At 36.1% G+C, this 13,950-nt stretch overlaps 2 protein-coding genes across 4 annotated transcripts in view; one reads left to right on the top strand and one right to left on the bottom strand.

The window, feature by feature from the left end:
• LOC137407242 (protein fuzzy homolog) overlaps nt 1-640 on the bottom strand; it is a 32,916-nt gene extending 32,276 nt beyond the window's left edge. The window contains exon 1 of one of the 2 annotated variants that reach the window (XM_068093850.1): nt 543-640. The gene's annotated coding sequence lies outside the window, so the exon portion shown is untranslated. Of the gene's footprint in view, nt 1-538 lie in introns of both variants that reach the window. The other variant, XM_068093858.1, reaches the window with a different exon arrangement.
• Nucleotides 641-804: 164 nt separating this feature from the next.
• Nucleotides 805-13,950, top strand: part of LOC137385482 (tetratricopeptide repeat protein 39C-like) — a 16,409-nt gene continuing 3,263 nt past the window's right edge. The window contains exons 1-7 of one of the 2 annotated variants that reach the window (XM_068071951.1): nt 805-878; nt 5,550-5,781; nt 6,576-6,670; nt 7,036-7,180; nt 8,181-8,327; nt 12,928-13,161; nt 13,675-13,922. In XM_068071951.1, the coding sequence (XP_067928052.1) occupies nt 5,571-5,781; nt 6,576-6,670; nt 7,036-7,180; nt 8,181-8,327; nt 12,928-13,161; nt 13,675-13,922 (1,080 nt within the window). In that variant the 5' untranslated portion in view covers nt 805-878; nt 5,550-5,570. Of the gene's footprint in view, nt 910-5,549; nt 5,782-6,575; nt 6,671-7,035; nt 7,181-8,180; nt 8,328-12,927; nt 13,162-13,674; nt 13,923-13,950 lie in introns of both variants that reach the window. The other variant, XM_068071950.1, reaches the window with a different exon arrangement.

Genomic DNA, 13,950 nt, shown 5'->3' with positions numbered 1-13,950 from the left:
TTTTTGAGCTCTGTAATAGTTTTAGATAAAAAGCTGTTATGATAGTCTGCTGTTTGTTTGACTGAGGTGGGTTTGTTAGACCCTAGTCTTGATAAAGCTGTCTGGTCGATTCATAATTTCATTATAGGATTTAGTTAGAGGAAAAAGAGTCTCTTCTTTGCTGAGAATTTTCATTAGCAGACGTAGTCACTGTTGTTGTTGTCTTTGTTGTAGCGTGATAATATCAAGTTTGTTTTTATATCGGTGATTCCTCTAGTGCTTTTGATTCCTGCTATAAACCTAAACGCTTGGTTTTGAGCCTGCTCTAAACTAACCATTTCTTTCTTAGTACTTGGATCTCAGACTGCAGCTGCGCACTCAAAATGAGGCATACAAAGAGATTTATATGCTAAAAGCTTAGCCCTCTGAGGCGCCCCATGAAGTGCACGCTTGATCATGTACAAAGCTATGAGGTTAAGAGTACTTTAACACTGATTTTTGCATCATCAAAACAGTCAAATACATGTATTTAAATAAACGCAAAACTTGCATGACGTACATACACGAACAGCTGTGTCCCAAATATTGGCGCTTATTTTAGCTGGTTGGTACAAAATAAGGTGGTTCCTAACCAAAACAAAACCGACGCTTGTTAATAAAAACGTTTATTTAAGGACTCGCTATGTAGACTGTGAACCTTTGAAGATACTTTAATGTTTCAAAGACGTCGATCATTAACGTCGAGCACGCAAACATTTTCCCATTGCCTAAACTCCGAGTTAATAACTGATCGGTGTCAATGTTGGGGCTGTTATTGCGTAGCTACTACTCGTGACCGTGACGCTGCTATTAGATAATCCGAATTACGATATTTAGTTCATTAACCAGTACTTCTATAGGTATCTACGTACTATCTACCTATCATCACATGTACGTTGTGTTATTCATACAAAGCAAGTAACTTGAGTAATTGAAGTTACAAAATAAATTAGAAAACAGTCGATATTGTTGGTTAAAGTAAGTTTTGATATTGACTGAAGTAATCACTGCTTGTTTTAACAAATGTAAGGTTGTCGTTTAAGAGATGAGGGGACAGTTTTTAGACATTCTTTGGTAGTACAGTTTTGGTTATTTTCGGATTATCTATCTTTGTTCTATTCTAGCTAGTCGATGCGTAGCTCTAATAAAAGTCTTTAAAAGCCATCATAACTATAGCCAAGTGATAGCTATTAACACTTTATTTAATTTTTGCCTCTTAGTTTTATATGCTTCTCAAATGTATATAAGTAACTGATTTTAGATTTCTGCTTACCTATCTGTGTTTCTGGTTAGTTAATGAAACTGTTTTGTTTGGCACATTAGTTTCACTTATAGAATGTTGTATTATATCATTTGACACACAGTAGGTAGCTTCATCGCATACATATTGTGGTTTGTCAGAAGCAGCAGTTTACAACGAATATCAGACCGGCTGTATATTAGATTTTCCCTTTTGAGTATGAAGCTCCTTTCACTGGAAGGATGTTGATAAACTAAAGGCAATTAACGGGGTCTCTTTCATTGGGCTAACGGGTTTACCAAGTAGGCTACTTTCTAGTTACAAATGAGATGAATATTAAAAGCTAGTCAACCATTTTTGAGCATATAAATTTGGCAGATTTGTAGTTGTACCATTGAATAGTAGTAGAGGAAGTGACTGTACGTCTAGAGTCCCTCTACTCCCAATTACTCTTGTGTCCATCAGCTGGCCTGGTAAAGGCCGACACCACCCATGATTTTTTTCAAACGAATGCATCGTTTGCTGTACAAAACATCTCATGATTAATTTATTTTACAATATTGTTGTAAGTGCAGTCCATGATCTTAAATCAATGAAAATCACAATAAAGTGGATGCATTATATTATTAGGACGCACATGTGATTAATAAGGTTAATAATAATCAAAAGATTAAATTTAAGCCTTGAGTCATATTGTTTGGTCTATTTCTCTGTTGTGGATACGATGTGTGAATGGCTAAAGAGATTTTGTATATAAAGATTTAAAGTTTGTAACTAAAATCGTTGGTGGAAAAATGGAGCACGGAAGAGTTACAGCTTGCTATGGCGCCTTACAGTGCCTCGCGTTGCGCGTTCACAACCCAAGTTGTACGACTCGAGTTGCACAACTCGAGTTGCACAACTCGAGTTGTGAACACGCAACGCGACTTTTCAAAAGTAAGGTGCAATATATTGGTATTACGGTAGCATAATCGTAGATCTGGTTATATTAACAATGGTATATCAATAGGCACCCGTTAGCTAATAGAAATTAAACTATGTATGTACTGTAAAACTAAAGCTAATAGCGAATTATACTGCGCCGAGTTTGCAACTCGAGTTGTACAACTCGAGTTGTACAACTCGAGTTATATTTACCAACTCGAGTTTGTAAAAATAACTCGAGTTGTACAACTCGAGTTACACAACTCGAGTTTATCAAAAATCCAGGCCGAGTTCTTTTAACAGCAACTCGAGTTCAGCAACTCGGCTTGAGAACATCTCATCATTTCATTTTCTCTAGTTATATTTTCTATATATGGAATTTATTTTGGTGCATCATTAAATGACGTTGAAATAATTTCTATGTTCATTTTCGGTGTTCATTCAGTTTTTTGTCAGGTTCTAGAGAGATAACTCTTTTTTCATTTGAAAAAGAAGTGGCCTACCTCCCACATAGATTGTTTTTAGCTTGCTTTTTACATTCTACAATTGTTTTTGTCTCGTTATATTTATAGAAATAAATATGCGCAAATATCGCCAATATATATATAATTTAAATGTGTATATATATTTAAACTATTATTATTAAATTTCTGTAAATGTTCTGTAAATGAGACACCCCAATTACTCACTTTGCTTTTTTACAAACCCGTGTTAGTTTTGCGAATAACACAACTCAAGTTAATCATAAATCCAGGCCGAGTTGTACAATTCGGCAACTCGAGTTGGACAACACGGCAACTCGAGTTGTATAACTCGAGTTGTGAACGCGCAACGCGAGGCACTGTAAGGCGCCATAGCTTGCTTAGTTTGTGCCCAGGGCAACATTTGACAATGCAAGGTTTGTATGAAAAAAATATTTTCCAAGCCTTTGGTCATAATATAAGGTAGTATATAGTTGCTTTTAAAAGGAATATGACTTAATATTGATGAAAATGCATCTTCATGGTTGGAATGAACAAGTATATAGAGGAAAGTCTGAAAATAATCGTGTAATTTTCTACATCGTAAAATAGATTCACCCACCTACTGCAATATGTGTTTTGCAAGTAGTTGTAAAAATCGCTCTGGTGACATTGTTGGATGTAATTTGTTAAGCAGACAAGATGATGTAGTTTGTGGTAAAGATGACTCTATCGACTCGTCAATGATTTCTGCCCATCTTGTATAATCCGGAAAGCATAATTCCTAACGGACTGATGATGCAACGCGTTAATGAAGTGCAATTATTGCTATTTAAAACCTGGAAAATTAGAGCAATTGTAAAGGTGGTAATCTGATGATAATGTGCTTGTGCTGAATAGTGAAATTAAACTATCAAAATACTTGAACAGTGTGATTTACTAGAGTTGGGTACAGATTGTAAACCTTTTTGTCAAGCATCCTGTTTAAGGTTGGGAATTCACAAACCAGTTGTCATCTTACTGCTTATGATACAAGTCATACTAAAGTTTATAATATTGCAATGAGGTCCATTTTCTATAACTGGAAAGCGAAGATTTCATAACAAGGTGTCGATTGCTTGGTAGAAAAGTGGATGGAACTAGACTCTACCTACTTCCAAGTACTAAGAGTTTAACCATTCATTTAACTCGCTCATGGTCTGTGAATATCTTTGAAAACTAATACTGAAATTATGTTGTGCACTGGAGTATGACAGTGCTTTTAAGTCTGTCATTGCAACATATCTGCACACTTGAGGAACATGTTTGTGTATGGTTGAATATGACCGTGTTTGGTATTTTAAGCTTAGTTCACTTTGAGTCAATGAGCTATACTGATCCTGAAGCAGTTACAGAGTGTTTTTACTGCTACAGTGGTGATCGCAATTATGAGACCACTTGAAATAAACACATTTTTTGTTAATTCATATATCATTCTGTTGGTATTATGTGAATTATGACAATATGCACATCAATGAAAAGCTCAGAATGTACAGGATAAGAATATTATTTAAAACTAACTGATATTTGCTTTATTAATTTGATTTTGGTACAATATGGCATTTTCGGCATAAAGCGGTACAAAAATCCAAAACCAATAATGTGTAAATTTGTGGAAGGCACAACTTAATTTGACATAATTTTAGAACATAGCTTTATAAAAGTTAATTGGTGGTGTTTTTAAGTTCCTTTAGAGTATTTCTAGCACCCAGGCTAGTATTTAGTATGACACCATAAGCCATAAGGCTAGACTGACCTGATAGGAATTTAAACATATTTTATCACTAGAGTGTACCTTTGGTGGTAGACAGAATGTCTAGAAAATTTACTTTTCAAATTTGTATAATATGTATGGTCTGAGATTATAGGGAAAGGGAGTTTAAGCCATAAATGAAAAATATTATTATGACATTACCAGGCTGTCTCACTATTATGCTCACCACTGTAAAAATCAATGTGTCTATATTTACAAAGAGAACGCTGTCAGTGGTCAGCTAGTTCAGATGATATGTCTCAGAGCTTGACTCTAAGAACCAAATCAATCTGACTCATCGGTTCATTATTTCTGTAGAAAGTAACAAAAATTACTTGCTAATGGCAAAGGTTGACTGACATTCTGCCAATAATGATACTACTATTCTATTCACATTTTTATGTTGACACCCAGGATATTAATATATGACTTTTGTTGTGTCATGCTTACATACTCAATAGTGTTAGCAATAGAATTCTTACTCTTGAAAACTTGAATTTTCAAGTAAAATATTACAATTGCACTCATCATCTTGTTGTATAATAGCTCACTGTAGTTGTATATTAGCTCACTGTAGTTGTATAACTCACTGTAGTTGTATGATAGCTCACTGTAGTTGTATGATAGCTTACTGTAGTTGTATAATAGCTCACTGTAGTTGTATAATAGCTCACTGTAGTTGTATGATAGCTCACTGTAGTTGTATGATAGCTCACTGTAGTTGTATAATAGCTCACTGTAGTTGTATGATAGCTCACTGTAGTTGTATAATAGCTCACTGTAGTTGTATAATAGCTCACTGTAGTTGTATAACTCACTGTAGTTGTATGAAAGAAGGATTATGCATGTATAACTTTTTAGTAGCATTTATTTAGAACTTATCAACAAAATGGTGATTTTTATAACACACAAAAAAATACCTGAAATTATTGAATGGGCTGAAAAAAAGTATTTTACCAGTTGGTAATCGTTTACTTTTCAGTTAAAAAAAAGTTTAGTAGGATTATACCATTCATACCTAAATACTTGTGTATGTGACAGAGTATCAACTTTTCTTTACATACATCTTGATTAAATGTAATAAATTCTAGCAATATTTCCTCATCTTTTACAGATTAATTATAAGCGTTTCTAGATGTCTGACACTGATGAGCAGGCAGTTGACCTTTCTGCTGGTCTGGACAATGTGCAGATTGAGGACACAGAGAATGACAATAATCTAGGGGTCAAGGGAATTGTCTTGTTACTGAACAACCACTGGGATGAAAGCCGGGAGCTTTTTGAAAAACATCGAAGCCAAAGTCTGGTCATGCACTTTGGTGGAGCATTCGTTCATGTACTGCAAGGTATTGCCCCACTCTCTAAAAAATCTAGCTGTCTTTGATATACTATCTCGTTTAAGTTAGTTTTATCTCATTCAGCACTTTGATTGTTTGTTCTGATAAGATAGGTGGTTCACTCCAAAGGCCACCTATCATGTCCATCGCGTCGGAATTCGTTCTCAAATTTGCTTGTATTCTTTTATTTTATGCAATCCTCCTCTCTGATGCAACGTAATGAAAATGTTGATGTATAAAATATGACTATCATTTTATCTGTCCTCCGGGATGCAGACAAAGACATGATGTTTGTTTAATATTTTGCACAAGTTTTTGGCTAACTGTTTGACAGGCACATTCATACCAAAAGTTGGAATTTCTGTAAAAACAGAATTAGTCAAAATGATCTGAGTCACTCAAAACAATTATGAAAACTTTTCAGGTTATTGGAAAGAAATGTATTGCTTTAAAATTGCCTGTTATTTCATCTCCGAGGTTGTTATTGTTTGATTTATTTTAATTATAAACAAATGCGGGATTATTCTTTTGTATGGCCTATTTTATTCTTATCAGGGCTCTGTTAAACTTCTTGTTCATACCCGAAAAAAGAAAGGTATTTATTATTTACACTGAATTACGCGGCTATAATACTCACTCCTGCTAAGATTCACAAGTGTAATGATAGGCAGCTAGCTTTCAGTGTACTAGGTTAGATTCTTTTGCCAGAATTTTGTGTTTTAGATTGGTACACTATTAGGGCCAGCGCCACATATTACAATTTAACATTTGCTTATATGACTTATTAGATTAAAACATTGCAGCGATAATGGCTCTTGAAGAGGAAAAGATTGCCGCAGCAAAAGTTGGTATGGAGGATGTAGAAAAGAAATGCCGAGAAAGTTTGCATCAGATGAAAGTATGCTTATCTTGTTTGTCAGTGTAATAAATATTGTTGTTATCAGGAAAATTGAAATATGGGAATTTAAAAATTTATGTGTTATTTTTCTCACCACTTTTGTCATTATGCCTGTCTAGTTTTTCATTCCAAGAGCCGATGGTGCAATAAGGTAACGGGTTAATGAGCAGCTTGCCTTGCATGATCTGCCTAATTGCCAGTTAGTCAGGTTTATAATTATTCAGGTAGAAAACTTAAATGTGGCACTTTTGAGAGCGACTGACATACATTGTCAGGGTTTGTCACTTTTCTCAGTTTCACAAATTGGGAGTGAAGCTCGGCGATTCACAACTGGTCAACGAAATCTTGTAACATTACTCTTTTAGAAACAGAAGAAAAAGTCAAAGGGCACTCAGTCTGACACTGCTGGACAGGAGGATAGGTGGATGTGTCAGATCATAATCGCTGACTCTCTCCTTTTTCAAGCAGTCATGACATTCATGAACCAGGACATCCCTAGTTATATGAAAGGTGAATTTCCCCATGCGTGTAGAGTTGTGGGTTTATCGTAGCATAAGTAACTGCGCGAAAGTTCTGTTTCATAATTTAGAGTCCGAAATAGCTAAAAGAATCAGCCTATCTATACGATTTCTATTATCGGTATGTCCTGAGCAGATTGTCTAACGGTCTACTTATTTTTGTATAAATAAAAAACTTTGATAATAAAAAAAAATTAATTTAGAGTTGTTATTGTTGCCAGCAGGTATATTATGCAATTCTTCATCGTTGTTTCAGCATTATGATTGAATTTGTGAATGTTTTGTTCCTAACATGAACAAACTTGACCCTTACAAGTACAGCATGGTTGTCATACATTCCTCAAGCGCTGTGTCGTTGTTGGTCAAGGAATTTCCATCCTCCTCATCTGTTTAAGGTAGTACTAGGGTCTCTCAGCACATCCTACTGACATGTTTAAGGTAGTACTAGGTGCTCTCAGTACATCCTACTGACATGTTTAAGGTAAAACTAGGTGCTCTCAGTGCAACTTCGCTCTCTTAAAGGTAGTTTTGGGTACTATTTATCAGTCTGCTCTACTTAACTGTTTAAAGCTGGTTCCCTGCTGTGATTATTAAAATGGTTTCGCTGCAAGTCGTGTTCGCTAAAACTTGCAGATTGTTCTCTACCAAGTCAACATACCTTCAGATGTAAATTTCTGTAGCTTTTCTGAGTTTCATTACCTCTCTTTAGTTACTAGCTCTATCTGTGAACTTTTGCACACAAGGTCCTTATCTGACTACAACATTCTAACCTGGCATTCTCATGTCATCTAGCTTTCTCATTCATTGCTGCTGGTATAGCTGATATACAGTGATATTGCGTTTGCATGGACAAGATAAATCATAGCTATTGTTCATCAGCTGATACTAGGCAATGGTGGCTGTTGAAGAGATGCTTTGCTGAGAATGGAAGAATAATGTGTTCATTTGAGACACTGTGGCCCAGTATGCGTATTTACTTTTGTTCAATGCAGGTGGTTGGTTATTACGAAAGTCATGGAAAATATATGAAAAGGTACATAAAGACATATCAGAGCATTATGACGACAGCAGAAAAAATGGAAAGGTCAAAGTGCGTGCTGACTCTACAAGCATTGTGGATCAAGTTGACAAAGAGGAAGGTGAGCGAGCTATTACCTATTTATAAATGCCTAGTCAAACCACAACATACCAAGTTAATCTGTTCCGCTGTTTCATTCATATATCAAACTTACCATATGTTGAAGCAAAAACTCTTTTAAAAATACATAGTATTTTGTATAATTTATTTAAGAAATAAAAGCATTGATAAATATTTGGAATAATTGCATGTAGCATTAATGATTGCATTATGTAACAATATGTGAAAAATTAAATTTAAAAACCTTAATAATGCATAAAAAATTTAATAAAATATTAATCTATATACTGAGTTTCTTATTGTCATCCTACCTTAGAGACACTAGAACAAAAGTGTAGGCTTCAACGGGAGAGCGAATAATCAAAATAATCAACATAACTTAGTCTAACTTATACTATATATTTTTTAAATTATCTCTATGTTAATATATTTTATTTTTTAGTAGCTGTTTAATTTTACTTTGAAACCTGTAACGCTTTAAAAAGTTGGGACATTTATTTGTGGAATTACTTCGTATGTCGTGACAAATAGTTGCTCCAATTCTATGTCCTACATGGACAAAATCATAGGGCAAGGTGATCATAAGTTGAGGGTTGGCTTTATTTGAATAAACACTGTGACTGGGATGAAATGCAGGCAATTCTCAACTCCAAGTGTCTTCTTGAACTCAAATTGTCTAAATTGCACAAAATACTCATTACAATAAACAAAAAACAAGCATTTTTGTTTGGGTCAGAAAGCCTGTATCTCTCGCATGATGCAAACCGTTTTGAACGGTGCCCACTTGGGTCAAAACTTAACTTGAAAAATGAACATCGCTTCAGTAATTATGATCGCCAAATTTCGATTTTTTGCATATTAAATTTATACTGAATTGATTGATTGTGAAACTTTAAAGTGAATATTGCGCTCGCTACTATTAAGTTGTCCAATCAAACATAAGCATGAGCGGAGCCATTCTGTTACGAGCTGTCACACTTTGGGTTAATTCACTTTGCTTCTCTCAAGTGAAGCTTCTGATGTTGGAAGCTCTGGTTCAGTTACCATGTTGCCACTTCTTAATGGTACTCAGCATGTATACAATCACCCTTGCATGTATACTTTGACCACCTGCTTAATACACCGTAACTAAGTATGTGCTAAAATCTCCATGATCATTTGTGTCAGTCTCTCTGTCTAATGTGCCTTTAGCTTGAATCTAATGTAGTTTGGCTAACTATGTCACCCGTAGGCAACTCACCTAAGAACAGCAGTACATAGTTTATCATTATTTATTTACATGTAAATGGCACTATAAATTGCTGGAAATTTCATTAAGCAGTCAGAAATCGTAGTTTTATGCCTCTGCAATATGTAGCACGTCTGTAACTTGTGCACGTCTGAGACATTGCAAATTGGGGCTGTATGGACATTTCAGTGGAATTAAAAACTTGAAATGGAAATAATATTTATATTAAGTAAACTTTCAAATTATTTATTGTAAAATTTAGTTGGATAAGATTATTTGACCATCATCATAGTCCCATCCATAATGAAGCAAGTGAAAGAGATTATCTGGATGTAAGAAAGGTGATCTTTAACCTCCTCAAAATGGCACATAAACCATCAGTAGGCAAATTATAAGTTGGTCATTGGAAACAACAAGTTTTTCTAAACCTGACAGGTGGGTTTTTATTATTGCATCAGCAAAATCATTCACTTTGATTTGAGTGTGCCAACATGTCTAAGGCTTTATTAGAAGAAGTTCATCGAATGATCATCCATCCAAATGAGCTCAGAGTACAGCGTATTTTTTTAATTCATTACTGAAATGCTGAGGATTGCTCCAAACTCTGTCAGGAATGTTTTGATTAAGTAGGAGATCGCAGTCCATCACACCTGTGTACTCAAAAAGAGACCATGGAAAACCCCTCTATATGAGGACCACTATCTGGTGTTAACTGAACAGCATGGAGCTTATCAAAAGGATGGGGAATGACATATGTGTGTCTCTCATTTCACCAATTGTTAGGAGGAGATTGATCAATGCTGGGTTGCGCACCAGGAAGGCATAAAAAAACACTGCTGACTGTGAGACAGATAAGAGTGTCGCTGACATGGGCCAAGGACGAAATGTTTTAGACAAAAGCTCAGTGGCGCTGTGAACTCTTCACCGATGAATCAGCATTCACTGCAGAACCATGCTGGCGACAGCGATGTGAAGAGGGGATCTGGAGAGAAATTCAAGCGAGAGCGCACACTGTTGATCATCAAGCATCAAATGAGTCTGGTGATATGCGGATGAATGTTGCTTTAAGAGTCAGACGCTTTCCACTCTGTTAGAAAATGATGAACGACGAGAAGTACATCAACACTCTGGATCAGACGATGATGCCAAGCGCTAACTGCCGAACAATGCGAAGGACTGGATGAGGATGTCTAACATCAAATCTCTTGATTGATTTGCACAGTCTCTGGTCCTGAATACTATTGAAAACTTGTAGCGGAGACTTGCAAGTCTGATAAGGACAAGCCAAAGACTAAGATTATGCTGATTGAGAAGATAATCAAGAATTGGAATCATGTCATCACTTCTGAGGAGCTCTACAAACTTGTTTCCAGCATGCCAAATCATTGCCATATGATGATCAAGAACAAAGAATAGCTCATCAAATATTGACCGACACCTTCTACACCCTATTACCCCACCTCCGATGGCCCTTATCAGGGCCATCGGAAATTGTAATAGGGCCACCGAATCATTCAAAATTCATGTTCAAATACGTTATCAGTTCAATAAATCGAGATTGCTGAATCTCTACATATGACTATCGATGAAATGTTTAACTATTTTATTTTCATGAAACTGATGCGAGAATGCAAAAATGTGCCTGTGAAGTTCTCCAGTTTTTTTTTTCAAAATTAATATACCATTTATGTAGGTTTGAAGCTTATGAGGCAATTGTGTGAGGGTATAAAGGCTTGATATGTTAACTAACGTGAATAGTAGAATCAACCAGGCAGGCAAAACTTAATGCACACCACTGTATGAGAGATGTTCTTCTTTCAGATCATCATTGTGCATAGCAATGCTCTGCAAAATTAGGGTGGGCTACTAGTTGCCTCGTTCCTATTTTTTGACCATACACTGAGTGTTTTGCTATTTTTGAAATTCTTCTATCTGATCGGCATACAGTTACACGCATTTCTTTTGCTGCAGACTCAGTGCAATGTAGCGTGAACAAGCCACAGACATTTTTGTGTTTCCTAGTCACAGTCATAATATGTACCATTGTTGACTCCTTTGCCATAGGGTAAACTAGGGAAGGTGGCAAATTGGTTCATTGGCATGGAGAGTCTAAAGCCTCAGATAACCACAATTATAAAGCTCTTGGTATGGTATTTGTAGTCTCTGTTATAGTGGGCCTCAGTATTCGCAGTCACATAAATGGCATTCGAGTAACATAACCTAGTTTAGACATCAATGTTATATTGTATATTCAACATCAGTAGATTTGATTTGCTACGCGGCAAGTTAGAGATAAGCTTAGAGGTTGCTCCTTGGATTATGTTGGAACACCAGCAATTACAAAAGTTTATGAGTAATCAACCAACAGTGGTTGTCCGTAGTTTGAGTACACATACTGTTAAATTTATTAAATACATGTATTATTCTTGAAAATATTAACAAAAAATTCAATGGTCAGAATTGGATACTTGACATAGTGGGACTTTATTGTTGACTTTGAACCAATAAGTTGCTTGTATATACAGATACTAGCCGAATGCCCGGTGTTGCACGGATATTTAAAAACAGCTTATAAACAGTGGCAGGCATTGTAGTTGCCATTGGCTAATTTGAGTAAGCTAGTATCTGTAGTGCTAAACTTACTAATAAGAGCTGTGAGAGCAAGCTTTAGTGATGTTTCGTAATGCAGAGTGCTATGCGTATTTTAGCCGGCATAACAACTCATATCACCTAACTCGTATCCATTGCATCTCTCGCGTAGCATTGCATCTCTCGCGTAGCATTGCATCTCTCGCGTAGCATTGCATCTCTCGGTTAGGTTATCGCTTGGTGAATGGGAGGTTTTGAGACCAAATCCAGCATGAAGCAGATCTTTTGATTTCTAGGTTTTTATAGCTATAACTAGAATAGCAGTAAACATAGCTAATAAAATATAGCTCACTGCTATTTGTGATCTGGTATAAGCATATAAGTAACGTTTTTGCAATGGTTTGGGTAATCATACTTGTAATTTTGTTCTTGCTTTAATTGCAATAAGACATTTATAAAAGCTCATTGCTGCATTATTTCTGTATACAGTTGTATTTATATGGTTCACCTCTCACAGCTCATTCACATTTACAGTGTATAATAATATGGCTACTTGACAATCTATTCACCCTCAGCCAGTGTTAGAGTTGTTAGTGGCAGACAGTCTTTGAGTGATGGTTAAACTTGTTAGACTTCATTAGGGCTACTGGAACAAGAGGAGGAGAGAGTGGACACGTGTTAATGACAATGAACGCCAAGTTTGCCTCAAACTAGACTTACATGTGAATAAATTTTATAATCCTTTACCTAGTGTCTTCCTGCTTGAATCCCATGATGTTTTTAGGAGCAAATGGCGAGCCAAAAATAGGAAAGGTAGCAGAAGTCCCTGCGGCTGTCGGCTCAGCTGAGGGCACAGCGGAGCTGATGACAAAAGAGACTCTGAGCAGGCTGCTTGGCGCAGTCAGTTTTGGTTACGGAGCCTTCCAACTAGCACTTTCTATGCTGCCTGATAAGGTGCTCAAGCTGATAGAGTTGATAGGTTTTCATTCAGATAAAGAGAATGGGCTAAAAGCTCTCGGTAAGAGACAATTATCTCCTGCAGTCGAAAATTCCTTACAATTTCTAGACTTTATATGACCAGCCTTTTCATATCTGTCTTTGTAATGTGTTCAAGCAAGCTTTCATTGTGAAAGCTTGCCCGAACACGTAACAACGACGGATATGAAAAGGCTTTCAAGAATGAACGCTGTAGATTTCAAGAATGAATGACTGCAAGCATTTTGATCATTCATGGTTTCCTATCCGTGATCCACAGTCCATCATTTAATTTCTTACAAACCCGTTCATATAAAAAAATGTACTGTTTTTCATTTTATCTTAAAACCTTTGTCCGATGGAATTCGAGTGGCTACGCGCATTCTTCATGTGCAGAGTTAGCAATGTCTGTAGAAAATTTGAGTATAATTTTGGAGGACATTCCCACCTTGTGCTTAGTTTTTGCTGTCTAACAGCAGTTTTTTGCTGTTTCTGACAGCTTATATTAAATTAGATATTGCTTAGATTCTGTTTTATTCTTGTCTCAACTTTGTAGAGTTTTCAATGCATTCCAAGGATATGAGGGCACCCCTGGCTGTGCTTACTATGCTCTGGTACAAGGTTCTCCTCAAGCCATTCTACACAGAAACATTTCAGGATGAAGAGCTCAAGGAAGTGACTGATCTTATTGAACAGTACCAGTCCGAGTATCCAGAGTCGGCCATGTTTCTTTTTTTCAAAGGTCGTGTCTGTCGACTGCAAAAGGATCTAGATGGTGCCCTAGCAGAATATGAAAAAGCTAAGGTATTATGCGTGTATATATAATCTTTGT

This window comes from Watersipora subatra, chromosome 1 (genome assembly GCF_963576615.1).
Source record: "Watersipora subatra chromosome 1, tzWatSuba1.1, whole genome shotgun sequence".
NCBI classification, from domain to species: Eukaryota; Metazoa; Bryozoa; class Gymnolaemata; order Cheilostomatida; family Watersiporidae; genus Watersipora; species Watersipora subatra.
Note: the sequence above shows the minus strand (reverse complement) of the source record. Positions and strands in the feature narration are given on the sequence as shown.